General features: G+C 56.1%; 5 protein-coding genes across 5 annotated transcripts; 2 read left to right on the top strand and 3 right to left on the bottom strand.

Annotated features, from left to right (window-relative positions):
• Nucleotides 1-2,109: 2,109 nt before the first annotated feature.
• Nucleotides 2,110-3,107, bottom strand: BKA78DRAFT_14878 (uncharacterized protein). The gene has a single exon (XM_066882907.1). The coding sequence runs from the start codon at nt 2,995-2,997 to the stop codon at nt 2,416-2,418; it is 582 nt and encodes a 193-aa protein (XP_066749552.1). The 5' UTR covers nt 2,998-3,107; the 3' UTR covers nt 2,110-2,415.
• Nucleotides 3,108-3,217: 110 nt separating this feature from the next.
• BKA78DRAFT_291499 (uncharacterized protein) lies at nt 3,218-4,532 on the bottom strand (the record flags this gene model as incomplete). Its single annotated transcript, XM_066885907.1, has 2 exons — nt 3,218-4,166; nt 4,213-4,532. The coding sequence occupies 2 exons, from the start codon at nt 4,530-4,532 to the stop codon at nt 3,218-3,220; spliced, it is 1,269 nt and encodes a 422-aa protein (XP_066749551.1).
• Nucleotides 4,533-7,333: 2,801 nt separating this feature from the next.
• Nucleotides 7,334-9,657, top strand: BKA78DRAFT_302937 (CAP Gly-rich domain-containing protein). Its single transcript, XM_066887496.1, has 3 exons — nt 7,334-7,730; nt 8,672-8,882; nt 9,017-9,657. The coding sequence occupies exons 1-3, from the start codon at nt 7,341-7,343 to the stop codon at nt 9,298-9,300; spliced, it is 885 nt and encodes a 294-aa protein (XP_066749550.1). The 5' UTR covers nt 7,334-7,340; the 3' UTR covers nt 9,301-9,657.
• A 197-nt stretch (nt 9,658-9,854) lies between these two features.
• On the bottom strand, nt 9,855-13,872 carry BKA78DRAFT_276558 (uncharacterized protein). Its single transcript, XM_066885571.1, has 3 exons — nt 13,460-13,872; nt 13,001-13,411; nt 9,855-12,954 (listed from the first exon to the last, which is right to left on the bottom strand). Exons 1-3 carry the CDS (start codon nt 13,742-13,744, stop codon nt 9,922-9,924), a joined length of 3,729 nt encoding a protein of 1,242 aa, XP_066749549.1. The 5' UTR covers nt 13,745-13,872; the 3' UTR covers nt 9,855-9,921.
• Nucleotides 13,873-14,626: 754 nt separating this feature from the next.
• On the top strand, nt 14,627-16,439 carry BKA78DRAFT_340093 (uncharacterized protein). The gene is made up of 2 exons (XM_066890310.1): nt 14,627-15,039; nt 15,273-16,439. Exons 1-2 carry the CDS (start codon nt 14,704-14,706, stop codon nt 16,062-16,064), a joined length of 1,128 nt encoding a protein of 375 aa, XP_066749548.1. The 5' UTR covers nt 14,627-14,703; the 3' UTR covers nt 16,065-16,439.
• The last annotated feature ends 150 nt before the right edge of the window (nt 16,440-16,589 follow it).

The following is a 16,589-nucleotide window of genomic DNA, read 5'->3' as shown; positions in this document are numbered from 1 at the left end:
GGACGCGTGTGTTGGCTGAGCCACGCCGCGACGGCTGGGGGCGAATGGATTGGGTGGATTGGGCGCGTGTGTGGCGGGAGCGGAGCGCGCTCGAGGGCGTTGGACGGACTGCGGAGAGGGCAGACCGACCGGCTTCTCTCTAGTCTCATTGACTTGCCGGCAAACTGCCAATGAACGCGAATGCGGATTGAGGAAGCCGCAGAGGGCATTTCCTCCAAGGACGCTCTCTCTCTCTCTCTCTCTCTCTCTCTCTCTCTCTCTCTCTCTCTCTGAGTCCATCCTGGTAGTCCAGCATCTAGCAGTGCCGGACCTGGGATGTCCATACCTCCTGTTCACGGTGTGGACATGGATGTGCGTGGATGACTTCTGGTGGGAGAGGTACCGGGAATGCCATGTTGGCGCTTCGTCGTCGTCTGTCTGTCTGTACTTCTGTGTGGTAGCGGTGGCTGATGACACTGGAAAAGCAGGGTGCGGACAGGGATAGGGGCAGGGGGGGGGCCAAGGAAGCAGTCCAAGAGGCGGGACGGATGGACGGGCAGACCGACGGAAAGGCGGTAACTCTGGAGGGCCGGCTCGCTCGTAATGCTCGCAATGGTTGGTGTGGTAGTGGTCGACAGAGACAGGGACGTGGCTTGTCGAGGGTGGGATGAGATGAGATGGCATGGCATGGCATGGCATTACAAGGGCCAGGATTGCCTGGATTGACGAGGAGGAAAAGGGTCTCTTGATCTTCAGGGCTTGCTTTTGGGGCGAGGCGCTGCGGCTGGCTGGCTGGTCGGTTGGATTATTGCGCTCGTTCGGTCAGTCAGACAGTGTTGGTCGAGCAGGTCAGTTGGCACCAATAGCTGCAGATGGTGTCCGTTGGCGGTAGGCTGGCTTGATGGTAGAGCGAAGAACCAAGCAGGTTGATCGAGAGATGGGTCGAGATTGTGGGATGTGATGAGATGGATTGGGCATGTGGTCTTCGGGAGATGGTAGATTGGTGGTCGTCAGCGACACTTGCAGAAACTCGCTCTTTCGCACTCTGTGTGGGTCAGGGGAACCCCTTCACGTAGTTCGCCCCTCCCTCATCTCTTGGTCTGCTTGCTTATGGGAATGTGAGCGTATTCATTCAGTGTTGGATGCCGGTGGCGATGCACGGCCACGTTCGCTTGCAATTCTCCAATTCAGGGCTCTGACTATGGCGTCTATAGCGCAAATGAATGTCAGCGCCCTGTGTACTCACCGCACATGTCTCCATTCACTAGTTGAGTCTTTTTTCCTTTTTCTTGACAGCTGCTTTCTCAGGAATTCTTCAAGCAGCATGGCGTCGCACGTCACTGCGGCGGAGCATAGGCCATGTAGCTCGACGCACACCAACAAGTTCACGCGGTGATTACTCCATCACGGCACGGCTTGCGATGGCTAACAATGGCGCTGTTGTGGCTTTTGCTTTTCAGTCGACCACAACCGCGCCACAAACGAGCGAGCGGAGCGGGTCTGACTTGGGCCGTCCGTCCGTCCGTCCGAGCGAGACCATACCTGGGCGTTGGTGTTGTTCATCCTACTGCTTGCATGCGTATATGCGGGGCCAGGGCTCTACTGCTGTCGGCGATCATGAGTTGGCAATTGGAAAGCTGGTGGGAGGGAAGCAGATGGACGAGCGAGCCGTTTGGGGGTCACACAGAGTGACATTGGCTATTCCTTGCTTGGGCAACGGGTTGGTGATATGTTGGCATGTGAGTAGTCTTCATGCAACGAACTGGATGGATCGGTGGCTTTCGTGGCGCGTCTCTGGGAGTGTCCAAGAAGTATTTGCCATGTATCAGGGTGCTTGGTAGGCTGCCTCGCCTTTTTTGTGGGTTGATGGGACTGTTGCAGTCGTTAGACTTGGGCGCTAGTCTTGCTGGATAAGCAAACGCAGAGTGGGATAGGGATCGAGAGATCTCCTTGTGACTTGCCGGTGAGTTGGCCATGGGCGAGAGGGAATTTGCGAGCGGGGTTGGTGACTACTGCCGCTCTTTTGCGTGGGTTCGTCCACGATGACCAATAAGACAGTTTGAGGCAAGTGATGATTTGAATCAGGTTCTGATGCTGCGAAGAACTCATCGTGAGTTCGTGACTGAATGTCTGAGGATAGCAAAATTCGGTCCACCTTCTAGTGAATATTGATTGTACAGTGAATGGTGCTTCATTCGACCACTGACTTTCCATCATTTGTACAGTAGAAGTTAAGTATATGTACTTGACTGATCGAGCAGAATTTGATTCTGGACAGGTATAGACAGCGCAATGCAAAAAAATAACAGGCGAAACAATTAGAGCAAAGGAGCAAAAAAACATATGCAAACTGAAAACAGAGCAGCCACCAACCTAGTCCCCAAACATCTATCCGTCCTTACTTTCCTCCTTCCAGCCAGCCAGCCAGCCAGCCCATCACCAAAAAGCAATCGCCATTCGCTGTGCAGTGGATAAAGCAGTCATCAAGTCATGCCCCCATGTGTCGTCCCGTGGTGCTCCATCTTGTGCCATGCCAAGCAGACAGCGCCCTCCAAACCCTAATGCCATCCCAGGTGGCTCCTTCTCAATGCCCATCTCAAAAATGCTCGTGCCAGTTGCCAAGTTCATGCAGTGCCGCCGCGACTGTCTCGCCGATGATTGTTGAACTGCCGCCTGCTGTGCTGCAAGTGCCGCAGCGCATAGCTTGCCCCATTCCATCGCTGCCACTGTCCTGGACTGAAAAAAGTTTTCGCGGTTTATTTTTCGATCGTATCTCGTCATTGAAGCAAAGTATCGGAATTCGACGCCCCGCGTGCTGTTTTTGCCCAAACGTGTGCGTGCCATTATCGCTTGGGAGTTTTGTTTTCTGCGGAAAAGAGATGATGCTGAGGTACGCTTGCCATGCAATGGAATCTTGTATGCGAGAAGATAAGACCGCCCAGTTTGATGTAGAATGAACTTGCTTGCGCTTGTATCGTCTCTGTGTGCTTGTGCAAATGCGAATGCGATCTCCAGCATGGTTGAAAGGAAATGTCTTTGGTCGTTTCAGTGCTCATCACGTCGTTACTTGGTCCAAATGGGAATCGCCGGTAGGGGGGATCCAAGGGACAGACAGGAGAAGGAAATTGGTAGTGGCGGTTGGTGATCCCACCGAGTCAAGAATCCAGCAAGCTGGGAGAGGCCAACACGGTTGTCCTTGTTCTCAAAATCTTCCCTCCTCGAAAGCAAGTCCCTGCAATCACTTCTTGTCTTTCTGGCGTCCTCTTTCTCTGTCCTCGGCCTTTACTTCCATGTCCGCCACGAACCCCGCTCGATCGCTTCTGTCTCTAAGACCCTCACGCCCACCACGTCGAGGTGTGTCTCTAGACACCATTTCCGGGCTCTTCGCCGAACCTGCTCTCCGCCGTCCGCCCGATGGAAATGGACTAGCAAGGCCGCCGTGTGCGGGCACAGTCCGAGGCGTTGTACCACTTCCTTCTCCACCGTTTCCGCTGGCGGCAGTGTTGACTGAGTTGGCGGCTTCATATGAAGCACCCCCTGCGCTAGTTGTTCGAGGAGGCGGGGTTGTGGGGCGGGAGAATGGGTGCGACGCAAGGGGACCAGGGGTCGGTGTGCCAGCAGGTGTTGTCGTTCTAGGTGGCCCGCTGTGGTGAGAGAGGCTGTAGGAGGATTGAGCTGACGGCGGCTGGTGCGAGTATGTCGAAGGAGGTGGCAGCGAAGGATGGGGCAATTGCTGTGACTGCCCAAGCTGCCTTGTGTTCGGGTGGTTGTGCCCCGGCGGGAGTGGCTGCGGTGTAGCAGAAGGGTCCGCTGTGCGATGAACCGGACCCCAGTGTTCGCTACGTTCGTCTTCGTCTTCAGGGTAGTGCGGCCGGTCGTCATGCATGTCGTGAGCTCGTGTATGGTAGTACGAGGAGTGATGGTGGGGAACACCAATGGTTGGCGGCGACTGCTCATAATGCTGCTCCTGCTCGTCGCCAGATCCAGGCGACATCGACTCGTGATATAACTGTGATGGATTTGAAGATGCTGTGCCACGGTATTGTACGTTGGCGCGACGGAGCATTTCTTCCTCACCCAATTGCCAGTGCATGCGTTCGCAGGCGCGCCATGGCCGGCACATCTCATCTGCGATGCGCTTCCACATGTCCTCCATGAATCTAAGGCCGCCAAATCGCGTCAGTAATCTACGTCCAGCTTGGTGATGAGTGGAACAATAGGAAAAGCTCTCACCGATGGTACAGTCGCGCAAGCATGTCCTTCTCGTCTTCAGACCACTCCTTCTTCTCAGTATAGTTTTGGTACCTGAGTCGGCATGCGGTTGCACTTCTCCCAGGATTCTGTTGCGAAATGTCAACCCATTTCATCCCGCTGCTTCGCAACTTGATGAGCAACTTTTCCTCCTCTTCTGTCCACTTCCCTTTGAGCTTCTTCTCCTTCTTTTGCATGGACGACGAAGGCTCAGCCACCAGAGATGCTCGCGAAGCGGTCCTCTTGTTCGAGGGATGCAGCATGGGTTGCGGAGCTGGAGGAACTAGTTGATGGCCAGCCATCGCAGCAGGATGAGGAGGTCCAGGTGGCGGTGGCCCTACCGTTCCTGGATAAATTGGGCGGAAGCCTTGATGGACGTATGTCGGCGATGTCTCTTCCATGGGCGGATACTGCCGATACCCAGAAGAGTATGGCCGTGTGTGTTGGATGGGAGTCCATTGCGACGGAGGCCGAGGAGGCGACGGCGACAACACACCAGTTGACCTTGGAGTGGCATAGGAAGCTACAGGTGGCAGCGTAGGTTGCGGTGGCAGAGGTGGTGGTCTCGCGCCTGGATTTCGCGTCGCAAATGAACTCGCTCCGCCTGAAGAACCAGATGCGGATGTCTTAGTTGCGCGCGGTGACTCGGAGTCGCGAGTGTCTCGCGACTCGAGTAACGACGCGATATCCAGGGTGGAGGTCTGTAGAGGCTGGCCTCCGGAAAAGGCCAGCCCACCAAGCAATCAAGAGTCGTCAGGTTTCCTCGGCGCTCCGCAGCAGCGCGTGTGATTTTGCTGTCAGCCGGACTTCCGCTGGCGCATCAGTCTGAAGGTGTACGGGACTGAATAGGCTTCACTGTTCCAACCTTCGCGTCGCAGTCGGCTAAACTGCGAAAGAAGCCCCTGGAGAAGTTCAACTCCAAGCGAAGGTGGTGAAGGTCGAGGGTTGAATTCAACGGTTTCGGGGTCTCCTTGGCGGGGGGAACCCTCGAGGTACGGGCCGGATGTTTGGCGTCTTGAACGGCGGGACCGGGTTAGTTGTAGTTGTGACCACGTAGATACAGCGGTAGAAGTTTTGAATAATGGAGCTTGGCGAGGCTGAAGGGACTTGGGAGACTAAGCTTGACGCGCAGGGAGATCCGTAAGCAAGACAACCAACCCACTCGCCCCCGCAGCAAGATGGGCTTCGAACGCTGTTGGTGGCGAAGCAAATGAGTCGAGGTCGAAAAGTTCCGAATGCGAGGGTACGCAACGACCAACTACGTCTTTGTAGGCCCATTCTGCACTCTTACTCGCTACCCGTCATGTGCTATTTGGGAAAGCGCTCAAGGGCCCCCGGTCACAGGGGTCGACTGTGTTGACGGCCAATCGTGGCTGCGGTGCACGCAAGTGTATTAGGTGCGAAAAAGCAACCGCCCACGCCAACGGCGGAAGCCAAAAAGAAGGGAACATGCGACCAGGCGGGCGGAAAATTTGTTCCTAATCAAACTGCTGGGCAACGATGTTCATGCATGAAGGGCGGCGCCACAGAGTAAGCACCTCCTGGGATCAACCACGGGTACTATTTCAAGGATCACTGGATCCGGACATGGCAGAGTGTGAAGGAAAAGATATGGCAGGCTTCTGACGAGCTGCAAGCAGACGTATGATGACGTGTCTCCTCTACGGGGCCGCAAAGCCGGCGCAGACGAGAAGTGGAAGAGTCACCATGTCACAGCTCAGGGCAGCAGCATGGAAGAGAGCAGAAGAAGAAGAAAAAATAAAAACCTCGAACAAGGTCGACCGAGGGCCCAGAGGCAAATGGCAGGTTTGATAGTGGACACCTAAGGTTGAGTTTTGGCAACATCTCAAGGCAACCAGTCATCGGTAAGAGTTAAGCGGTGAACTGCTTCAGGGATGCGCCTGAAGGAAGATTTGGGCCTTTTTGCTCTCTCTCTTGCGCTCTGATGTATGTATGGTGCAGGCTTGATGACCTGGCGCAGCGCCGGGGACGAAAGATCTGCACAACCTTTTTTGCAGACAGATCCCAGCAAGTGAGGGCCGGCAGATGGTGGCCCCGGCGAAGCGTTCGCTACCAGAAAATCAGTGGTTGGAGATGGGGAGAGAGTTTGGAATGTCTCTGTGACGGTGACTAGATGGAACCCTGGAGGCTACATAAGAGCGGTGAAACACGTCGGTTTGGGACGCTCGTAGCCGTGGCCAAAGTGACAATTCTTGCCTCGTCGACGGGCGGCGGCCCACGGCCAGATGCGCGGTGGAACTCTGGCGATGGATATTCCACGTGAGCATGAACGCCATGTTATGGGATCCAGGAACACGTTGCTATTTGGACTGGCGGGTGCTCATGTGGCGTGACGGCGGTAGAGCCTGTTTTGACAGCGTGGGTAGAGACGGCGGGCCATGTTTAGCAGAGGGGCACGCGCAGATGATGGAATTGAGGCCTGATGAGGCATGGGGACAGGCGCGGCAGGCGGCATCGATTGCGTGCGGCTACAGCCACGGCGTACAGGAGCGTACGGAACGGAGTCGCGCAGGGCAGGGCGGGCAAGGCAAGGCGGACGGATTCGCGATGAGATGGTGTTGAAGTAACATGGCATGTCCCTACAGCAGAGATGCACGTGGACCTGGCAGCGCAAGCCATGCAAGCAGGGGATGACGATGGGGCCGTCGAACAGTCTTTTCCTCAAATTTCAGGCGGCCTTTGGGATGATGCTTTTGAGGTTGGTCGGTCAGATCCGGGGTATGATGGATGAAGCTGTCGTGTCCAGGCGGGAAATGGGCGGTGAGTGTGGTTGCGTCCGGTACAGGTCGATACGTACGTGAGAGGGTGATGGGAGAGGTTGACCGGGGAGGGCCTTGCCAGCTGGCATGCAAGCAGACAGGGAGAGCATGGCTGTCAAGTGCTGCTGGCGCGCTATAGGGCCGAACCGACGGGGAACTCGATTCGATCGCGCCGCCAGAGCCGCGGCAATCGTGGAAAAAGGCCAAGGCGGAGGCGGTGCTGCTGCTGATGTTGCTGGCGCTGGCGCTGGCGCTGGTGCTGGCGCGGTCGGATGCAGGTTGGTCGAGTCGATGAGGTGTTGGTGATGGTGTTGGGTTGAAGACGATGACATGAGGCTGCCCTGGTCTGCGTCGTCAGATCGGCGTCGGAGAGCGTGCCGCTCTGTCGGTGTCATCCGCAACCTCAACACCAATCCTCTTCGGACATCAATCCTGCACCTGAACCGCAACCCTGCATCTCATTCCAACATGTCGCTTCAGTCCGCCCACGACGTCGCTCTGCTCATTTCCTCGCCCAACTCTGCCAGCGAGCGCCGCATCACTCCGTCATGGTCCATTGCCAACCTCAAGACGCGTCTGGAGCCTGTAACGGGCATCCCAGCCTCCTGTCAGACCCTCTCTCTTCGCATCGGCTCGCAGCAACCCATCCCCATTCAGGCCGCAGACGAAGAAACAACACAGCTGTCCTCCTTCCCTCTCCAGCCTTATGCTGAGATCTACGTAAGTGCCACCTCCAATTCTTTTCTTTTGCCCCTCTTGCCCCTCGTCCTGCTGTTGGTAGTGCCACGCTGCCCAAAACGTGACCCCTGTCCAATCCAAGGGCCCGAGTCAACAATCCTGCTCGTTTTTTGCCAGCTTCATCTGCTTTTGCATGATGCTTTTTCCCCGTGGGTGGACCTGCTACCGGGGAGGGCTGATCTGAGGATCCATCCGCCCCTCAGAATCTCCCACATCCCAGCCAACGTCATTGCACGAACCGCCATGGTTCATGTACCTGGCCGCTCCAACCTCCCCAAAACAATGAGAAAAACAACACCTTTCCGCCTCGACGCCGGTTGTTTTTTTCGGGGGCCGATAACCCCTGAGTTCCATATTATTTCTTGCTTATTGTCGTCCGGCCCCGTCGTCCCGCTGGGTCGTAGCTGGACCCAGCAACTGGAAACATGGTTCGCGCCCAAGCTGCGGACTGCCGAGACATGGATTTCCGCATTGGGATCCGTGAGGTCGATGGGTTGTTTTGAATCATGGATCTGCTTGGTCCCTGGTGGCAATCATTGACGCCCCAGCATGCATTTGGGGTGTCGTTCGATTTATCGACCACTTCAAGCTCGCCTGATATTCTCAATATATCAACCGCACCGAGCAGTCGTGGCTTTCATGCATCACATGAACTATACGAAGCAGTCATTATGTCTTTCTGGGCTTCATTGAAAACCCAAAACGCATCTCTGGATGCTGCCAGACCCAAAATCTAAGCATGGACATGAGAATTGAACTTCCGAACCACAAAGCTTCCCGCTCACTCACTACTTCCATCAAATGCCTTTGACTACCAACAGCAGCAACACCACAACCAAAAACCCCTTCTCCCCCCTCCAAAGACCTTTCCCCTGTCAAACCCACCCCTCCAAACCAAATGCTAACACCGCACCCCTTTCCAGGTCAACGACACGCGCCCGGCGGCGGCGCGCACCGACTTCAGCGATGTATCCGCCGTCGAAAAGTACGTCATGCCCGAGGACGAGTACGAGAACCGCAGCGACAGCGTGCTGGCGTGGAAGCGCGCGCAGAAGCTGGGCCGCTTCGACCCCAACGCCCCCAGCATCGAGGAGCAAAAGGTCAAGGCTCTGGAGCGGGAGGTCGAGGAGAGAGGTACGTGACCTTGCGCATCCATCCCCCAGCTCTTCATTTCCATCTGGCGTGCTGCTTGCTTGCTACACCATCGCCGCTGCTGCTGCAGCAACTGCTGCTGCTACCGCCCGAGACTGACTATCAAAAACCCACAGCCATCGCACCCGGCAAACGCTGCCAGCTCCTCCCCGCCAGCACCGACGGACGGCGCGGCACGGTGCGCTTCGTCGGCGCGATCCCCTCGCTCCCGGCGCCGCTGGGCCCGTGGGTGGGCATCGAGCTGGACGAGCCGACCGGCCGCAACGACGGCTCCGTCAAGGACGGCACGCGCTACTTTGAGTGCAAGCCCAACTGCGGCGTCTTTGTGCGCCCGGAGAGGGTCGAGGTGGGCGACTTTGAGGTTGTCGATGAGTTTGCCGAGGAGATGGAGGAGATTTGATGAGGGGATGGATGGATGAACGGGATGGAGGGATAGGGGATGAAGGGTGAATTGAAAAAGGTGGTGGGTGGCCAAATTAGACTGCTAACTCCAGGTCTAGTATAGGAAGCCTGCAGAGTCAAAGAAAATCATAAAGTCCAAAGAAAGATCTTTCTCTGGTGTTTTCTAATTCTCGGTGCGAAATGAAACCACGGACACAATATAACGCAAGTGTCGAGCGACGTCAAGGCAGTCGACGATACTTGATTCTCGCCTGTTCAGTACTCCGGATCATCTTAAAGTTCAAAATGCCCCTGGCAGTCCAACGATGAAACTCCTATGGACATTCGCACAATCCCATCGCACGACGATTCAGATGAAGCCTCTTATGATTGCTCTTCTCCAGAGATACATTACAGTACAAAAATACTCATTACATCATGGCCTCATTCGTTGCCTGTAACACGAGGGAGAGAAAATGCTACCATGTTATGCAACGAGAAGCCTCAGCAACCAGCCGGCCGAAAGACCCATCCAGCCATCCAGCCCCCAACCATTCCGACGCCGATTTTTTGAAAAGAAAAAAAAAAAAAAAGTAGGAAAAGTGCCACCACGTCCACGTACTTCAACAGTCCCGCCAGCTCAGTTGCCTGTCTCAGTCTCCACGCCTGGCTTCCTCCCATCCAGCGAGCCCGTCACCATGTGCTTCAACTTGCGCATACCGATGATGCCCTCGTCCTTGGCGAACTTGACGTTGCGCGCCGGCCGCCACTGCATCAAGCCACGCTGCTTGCGGGCCTCGGTGCGGCGGTTTTGGCGGTTCACTGAGGAGGTGGATTTGTTGATCGCCGTGGACGACGTGGGAGACGAGTTGGAGTTGGCGTCCGACGTCGAGTTCGACGTGTACGAGGTACTCGGGCGACCACCGGCAAGGCTCGCGTCCGTCGACGGAGCGTCGTATGAAGTCGAAGACGTCTCTCTGCGATGGCCTTTTTGCTTCGCCGTGTTCGTCATGTTGTCTGCGTCTTGGATGCCGAGGTCTGGATCTCCTGATGAAGAAGACGAGGGGCGATCTTCTTCAAGGTCGGACTCGTGGTCCTCGTCGCTCGATGGATGATTTGGATCATGAACCGGCGGCTCCTTGCCGGGCTCGCGGCGCTTGCGGCCTTTCGAGTCCATGAAGGCTTTTGGATCTGAGCCAAACGCGCCAGACCAGTCTGCGCCGTCTCTGCTGAGCCACTTCTGCTTCTGATCCTCAGGAGCTGCCTTGAGGACATCGCGACTCGAGGTGAGGGACCTCTCGTGCAACTGTTGGATGCGTTCTGGGAGCTCTTTGTCGACACGTCGCTGGCGAACACCTTCGGCAATGCATGCCTCCCAAGTCTCATATGTCTCGCGGGAGTCGTTGTCCATAATGAAGGCCTCGTGGCTCTCGTCCATACCAGCTTTGAAGCGGCCGCTGAATCGCAACCTTCCGACTTCTTTCAGGTCTTCAAGACCAGGCTCGCCTTGACAGTTGTTCTCGGTGATATAGTTCATGGTCAGGCGGGCGGGGTTGGTGCATTGCCAGATGGGAATGTCAATTTCCGTGTTCTCATTGTCAATCAAGTGGTGAAGCCAGGCGACTGCGTGAGCGTCGGGCTTGCGTTTGCCGCTGACATGGAACTCGAAAACAATGGGCGAGCGGTAGCGGTACTTGACGGGCAGGCGAACCTCTTTCTGGCCCTCTTTGTTGATGTCCCAGTAGACTCCTTCTCCGTCTTCGATTTGATGGGCTTCAGTACGTGGGACCTTTGCGGTTGATCCACCAGTCCTCATCCTGAGCTTAGCATGGTGTGGGTAGCCTTTGGCCGTGATGCGGTCAGAGCAGAACTCGAACGTGCCAACATCCCAACCCAGAAGGTTTGGCGGAAGGCGCGTTTCGACGCTGCGGAAGAGCAGGGAGATGCGGACGCGTCCAAATCCAATGCCGCCATCAAGAGGATACCAGCGCGTCACTTGCGAGCTCGACTCGAGAATGTCGGTCAGCTTGAGCGGAACGATTCCCAAAATTGGATCGTGCTCTCTGTGGCGCTGATCGCGAACAGTGACTGTGACGATACCAGAGCGCCAGTCGCGAATGAAACGTTCGGTTCCTGCGTTGAAGATGGGCTGGCTGCTAACTGCCTTGGAACGCGTACGGTAAACCAGCTCATCGTTGAGGAGGATGGTACAGTAGCTGTTGGGCAGATCGCCGCCCTCCTGCTTGGTGTTTTCACCATATTCCTTTGCCGGCTCGAATTCGCGTCCCTTGCGACTGCCAGTTGTACCCTTGACGTTATCCAGCTCGAGGTTGACAATTTGATGGACGACCACACTGACGATACCGCTAGGCCAGAGAGGATCCGGAGGGGTGTGCTGCACAGCATCGTCCTCTTCAGTGTTGACGACTCCCTTCTCGTCCTGGAATTCAGGTTTGTCTTGGAGGTTGGAATCGATGTTCTTGTTCTTGCCGTCCGTTCTGAGCTCCGGGCGATATTTGGGCTTACCAAAGTAGCCAACTTCCCAATGAAGCTCTCCGGGCATGGTGCTGTCGGCATCCATGCCGGCCAGCTTGCTGACCTGCGGATACATCTTGCCTGGGTGTTGTATCATCTTTTGCATCGAAAGTTCTACCTTGCCAACAATGTCATCGGCGCTGTGACGGTCAGAGTCCCAGAGCTCGACGCTCAGGTTCTCGTCTGCCTTGATCAATTCGGGCGTGACAAGAAGCGCTGCCGTCTCCTCCCAGATGGGATTCAAGTCATCGGTGATGACTCGTGTGCAGTACATGGGCTTGCCATACTTGGAGAAAGTCAACGTGATGTAAGGGTCACTGCCGCCATAAGAGCTGCCGCGCTTGTCCTGCTTGCTGAGGCCAGTGGCTCGGTGGATGCGGATCCACAGGATACCAAGAGCGCGGACATCCTTGGTAATGTCGTCGCCTTGGAGAATCGCTCTAAGGTCCAGAGACATTGATTTCGGAGCAACATACATGCTGGCAGCTGCTCCAATGGCGTAGTTGACAAAGTTCGAAATCAGGGGCAGGTTGAGAATGTTGATGCCCTTTTGAACCATTGGGACGCAGCCAGCTTCAACGTGGGGCAACCCCATCAAACTGAAAGTGAGGGTCTTTAGGAAAGGAGGCTCCGGAGTCATGTTTAGACGAAGGCGGACAGTGCCAACGAGCCCTTGGAGTTCGACGAAGATCGGAAGAGGAACTCCGAAAAGTCCTTTGACGCCCAAGTAGAACACCAAGGCCATGTGCATGTTCTTCGCCTTCTCCGAAGCGCTGCTGCCCGACGGTTTCGCGTGATATGCAAAAGAAACTTCGAGGTTGTAGTAGTCACCGCCCTCCTCATCAGCGGCTGCTTCCTGAGGGTCCTTTGTCTTCTTGTTTTGCTCGTGGATTTCATTCTTCATGTCCTGCATTTGCGAGTCGGGAAGTGCTCGCATGCTGAGGATGCGAATTGGATTGCTGCCCTGGTTAATCTCCGCGACACGGACATTCTCAATGACGCCAGGAACAGAGGCCTGCATGACATCCTCAATGGTGTCTGCGACGCTCTGGAACATGTCCGGGTTGATTAGTCCCCAGACTATTTCGAGCAAAGTGTTCATCCACTCGACAGACTCAGGAAGAAGGTTCGCAGTCGCCTGGTGGAGTTAGCGCTGACTTGGCAGGATGGAGGAGCAACCTTACGGTTTGGCCGCGGGTCCTTTCGCTATGCCATTCCAGATCTCTACCCCTCCGTACAACTTCTTTCATCCACAACCAAACGCCAGATGCTATGCATGCGCCCAAAGGAATCAGACCTATTAGCGAGCCACCGAACATCTTGCCGATCAAGACGATGGCAATCACGACACCGGCGCAGAGACCTCCTGCTTGCTTTTCAATGGTTACAAAATATGGCTCGTAGCTAACCGAGGGCGTCGGGTGGAACAAAATGTTTGTTTTCTCGCCATGGATTGGGACGTCGGAAGTGGTTCCTTCGGCCACAGGATCCGGTGGAGCGGTGACATCTTGGTTCTCTCTATACTCGTTGTATGGTTGCGAAGAGTCCGTCTTGATGGGGGTATCTTTGCCCAAGCTGGCGTTGGGTACGGAGAGCTGGTGGGGGTTAGAAGCTTGCTCAAAGCGGGTCCAAGCAATACTGACCTGAGGGTTCTCGACCAAGTCCATCATGCGCTTGTTGGCATCCTCAATGACCACCTCCCTTCCAGTGGTGGGATCCGTGACCGTCTTTTGGTGGTCTTTTTGGTGCACCTGGTTGGGTTGATGCGGGGTAACTCCATCTTTGGCAGGTTGGTTGCGCTCGTCAATCTGCCTGTCACGCTCTGCCTTGTCCTTGTCAAGTGCGTCCATGAACTTTCTCACGGTGGGAATGCGATTATTGCCCGAGTAGTGGCCACCTGGGGCGACCTGCTGCAGCTGGTCGGCCATGGTGGTGGAGGGGTAGCGGAGGTGACGTGGAAGCGCTGTGTTGAAAGAGCGAATGGGCGTAGGAGGAGAATCAGAAGGCTGATGAAGCCTCTGGAGGCAAAATGGGAGGGTTTGAGACGGTCAATGGCAGGAGCAGTGGAGAGGAGAAAGGGTTTCGGAGGGTTAATGAGGCAGTTATAGACATTCAAGTTGAAAGGGCTGGGATCCTGATCAGCGGGTGCAGCGATAGCCATGACATCATGGGGCACGCCAGGGCGCGTCGACCAGCCAGCACAAAGCCACCCAGCACCACCAGCTCCGCCGACACCATGATTGCGTGTCGCACCGCAGCATCACGGCCAGGGTCGCGTCCTGTTTGGCCTCGACTGAAGGCCGAGAATGGCAGTGCTGGCCAAGCTGCTTGCCTTTTTGGAAGCTGAACGTTAACGAGGTTTGCCGTGACGCGACGCGGTCCACAGGTCAGCTCATCAGGCAGCGGCAAAGCCAGGGGGCTATTGGGGCGTGGGGTACTGCGCAAATATTCGACGATTCATGATTGCTTGGGAGCAGTACGATGGATGAGTGTCATGAAGTTGGAAGAGTCGAAGGAAGATGAAAGCTGTCGGAGCTAGACCAAAACGTCATGATGCCGGGCCCGAGCTCCCGGGAAGGGAGATCTGCGCCAAGGACCGGGACGGGGCACACGGGGGACCACGACCAGCTCGGACGACCCCTCGGACGCTCCCTCGGCTGCAGTCTAGACTTTCACCTCAATTGCTGACTGCCGCCGCTGGCTGAGAGCTTAGCTTGCTGAGCTGGTCCTGGGTCCTGTACGCGTGAGCTGACGGCCGGCACGGTACTCCTCCACGGACCGTAACCGCAACCGTAGCTATACAAGTACCGACGGCTCTCCATCACTGCTACCCGTAGGTTCTCCTCTCCTCCCACTGTCCCATCTCCTCTATTCACTTATCGCCATAATGACCGATAATCAGTTCACTCTTCTCACAAACTGCCGCTACTGCCTCAATGGCCAGCTTATCGACGACCATCTCGTCATATCAGAGGAGACGGGCCGCATTCTTTACCGCACCGGCTACATTGGCGGCGATGTCTGCGACCTAGAGGGCCATATTGTGGCTCCGGGTTTCCTCGAGCTCCAGACCTACGGTGCCAACGGTTTCCAGTTTACCGATTTCCAGAGCCAGCAGCAGTATGAGCAGAAGCTCAAGGAAACCTCCGAGTACTACGTTACTCAGGGCGTCACTGGTTTCTGGGCAACGATTCCGACGGTAGCTCCCGAGACTTTTCAGCAGGTATGCCTCCGAGTGACGTTGATTGCTTGAATCAGCCGATGGAATTCTGTCTGCGTCGAAGCTTTCTGAGACTAGTCAAATTTTGGTGTAACCTCTTGTCTTTTCATTTCCCCGATTCGAGTTCGATCATCTTTCCCTCTTCCTGTTCTCAGTCAATTCCCAATTCCAGTCGACTACCACCATGCTGTTCCCTTGCGACGAATTGGACCACCAACTAACCAATGCACTCGCAGATTCTCCCCTCGCTGGTCCCCAAGCCTCACGCCAAATTCCAAGGCGCATCCATCCTCGGCGCCCACGCCTACAAGCCGGACCTCCGCCAAACCCCCATCCTCGTTGGACCCTCCCCTCCCACGTCCCTCAAGCACCTTACCCTCGCGCCCTCGGCCACGACCACGCCGCTCATCCCCTCGATGCGCTCGACCTCCCTCACCATCTCCCTGATACCAGAGGTAGGCGAGGTCAAAGAATCCGCCTACACGACCGGCCTCTCGGCCCTCACGGCCGGCGCAACAGGTCTCTCCCCCTCGGCCATGCCCACCGTCAACTGGCGCGCCGAGGGCGACGACGGGCTGGTCGGCCTGCTCACGCTGCCGCCGTCCAGCGACCCGGAGCCCCCCTTTTACGGCCTGCTCGCCGACGGCAAGCACGTCGCGCCCAGCACGGCGGCGCTGCTGTTCCGCGCGAACCAGGCGCGCGCCATGCTGGTCAGCAGCGCCGGCGCCAACGGCAGCACGCCGCTCGCCCAGTCCGTCCGCAACCTCATGAAGTGGACGGGCTGCACCGTCGCCGAGGCCGTGCGCTGCTGCACCGAGAACGTCGCCGCCTTCATGGGTGTTGACGGCTACGAGGTCCCTGGCATGCCGCCTGCGCTGGGCGGCTCGCCGAGTGCAAAGGGCGGCCCTGGTGTTGGTGTGCTGAAGCAGGGACGGAGGGCTGACCTCGTCGTCCTGAGCGATGAGGGCGAGGTGCTGCAGACGTGGGTTGCGGGCCGCAAGGTGTGGGAGTGTGAGGGTGGGTTGTAAGTGTCTGGACGACGATTGGATGTGATGATGATGGTATATGCGCATGACCGTGGAAAAGCATGCTCGACGACAGTAAGGACCACTGGTTAGGTTTTTTTTTTTTTTTGGGATTGGGATGCTGCTGGATTCTTGTCGATTCAATTGCTTTAGAATGGTTTAGTAGAGCTGTCTTTTGCTCCCTCTTTTGCCTTGCACGGCTTCTTTTGCTATCCCCATCTACCCTTCTGATTACCCTGTTTGCCTGCTGTCATTACAAACATAAATATTGATCATCTTCGGCCCTCTTCATACTTGACCCGTTGCTCGCCTCGGTCGTGCGGCAGAAACATAATTCCGACTAGTAGTGCATACATCAATCGATGATTATTTTAGGAGTCGAGCGCTTACATTAAGAGCCAGTGTCTTGAAGAATTGCAAAGATGTAAACATGAGTCGAATGATATGATTCGGGGTATGAATGGATGTACGGCATGTACCTATCTATGCATACAACGATGCGTGCGTCTGGCGGCCAAACAACCGACC

Source organism: Phyllosticta capitalensis, assembly GCF_038381095.1.
Source record: "Phyllosticta capitalensis strain CBS 128856 chromosome Unknown BKA78scaffold_1, whole genome shotgun sequence".
In the NCBI taxonomy this organism is placed as follows: Eukaryota; Fungi; Ascomycota; class Dothideomycetes; order Botryosphaeriales; family Phyllostictaceae; genus Phyllosticta; species Phyllosticta capitalensis.
This window is presented reverse-complemented; position numbering and strand designations above follow the sequence as displayed.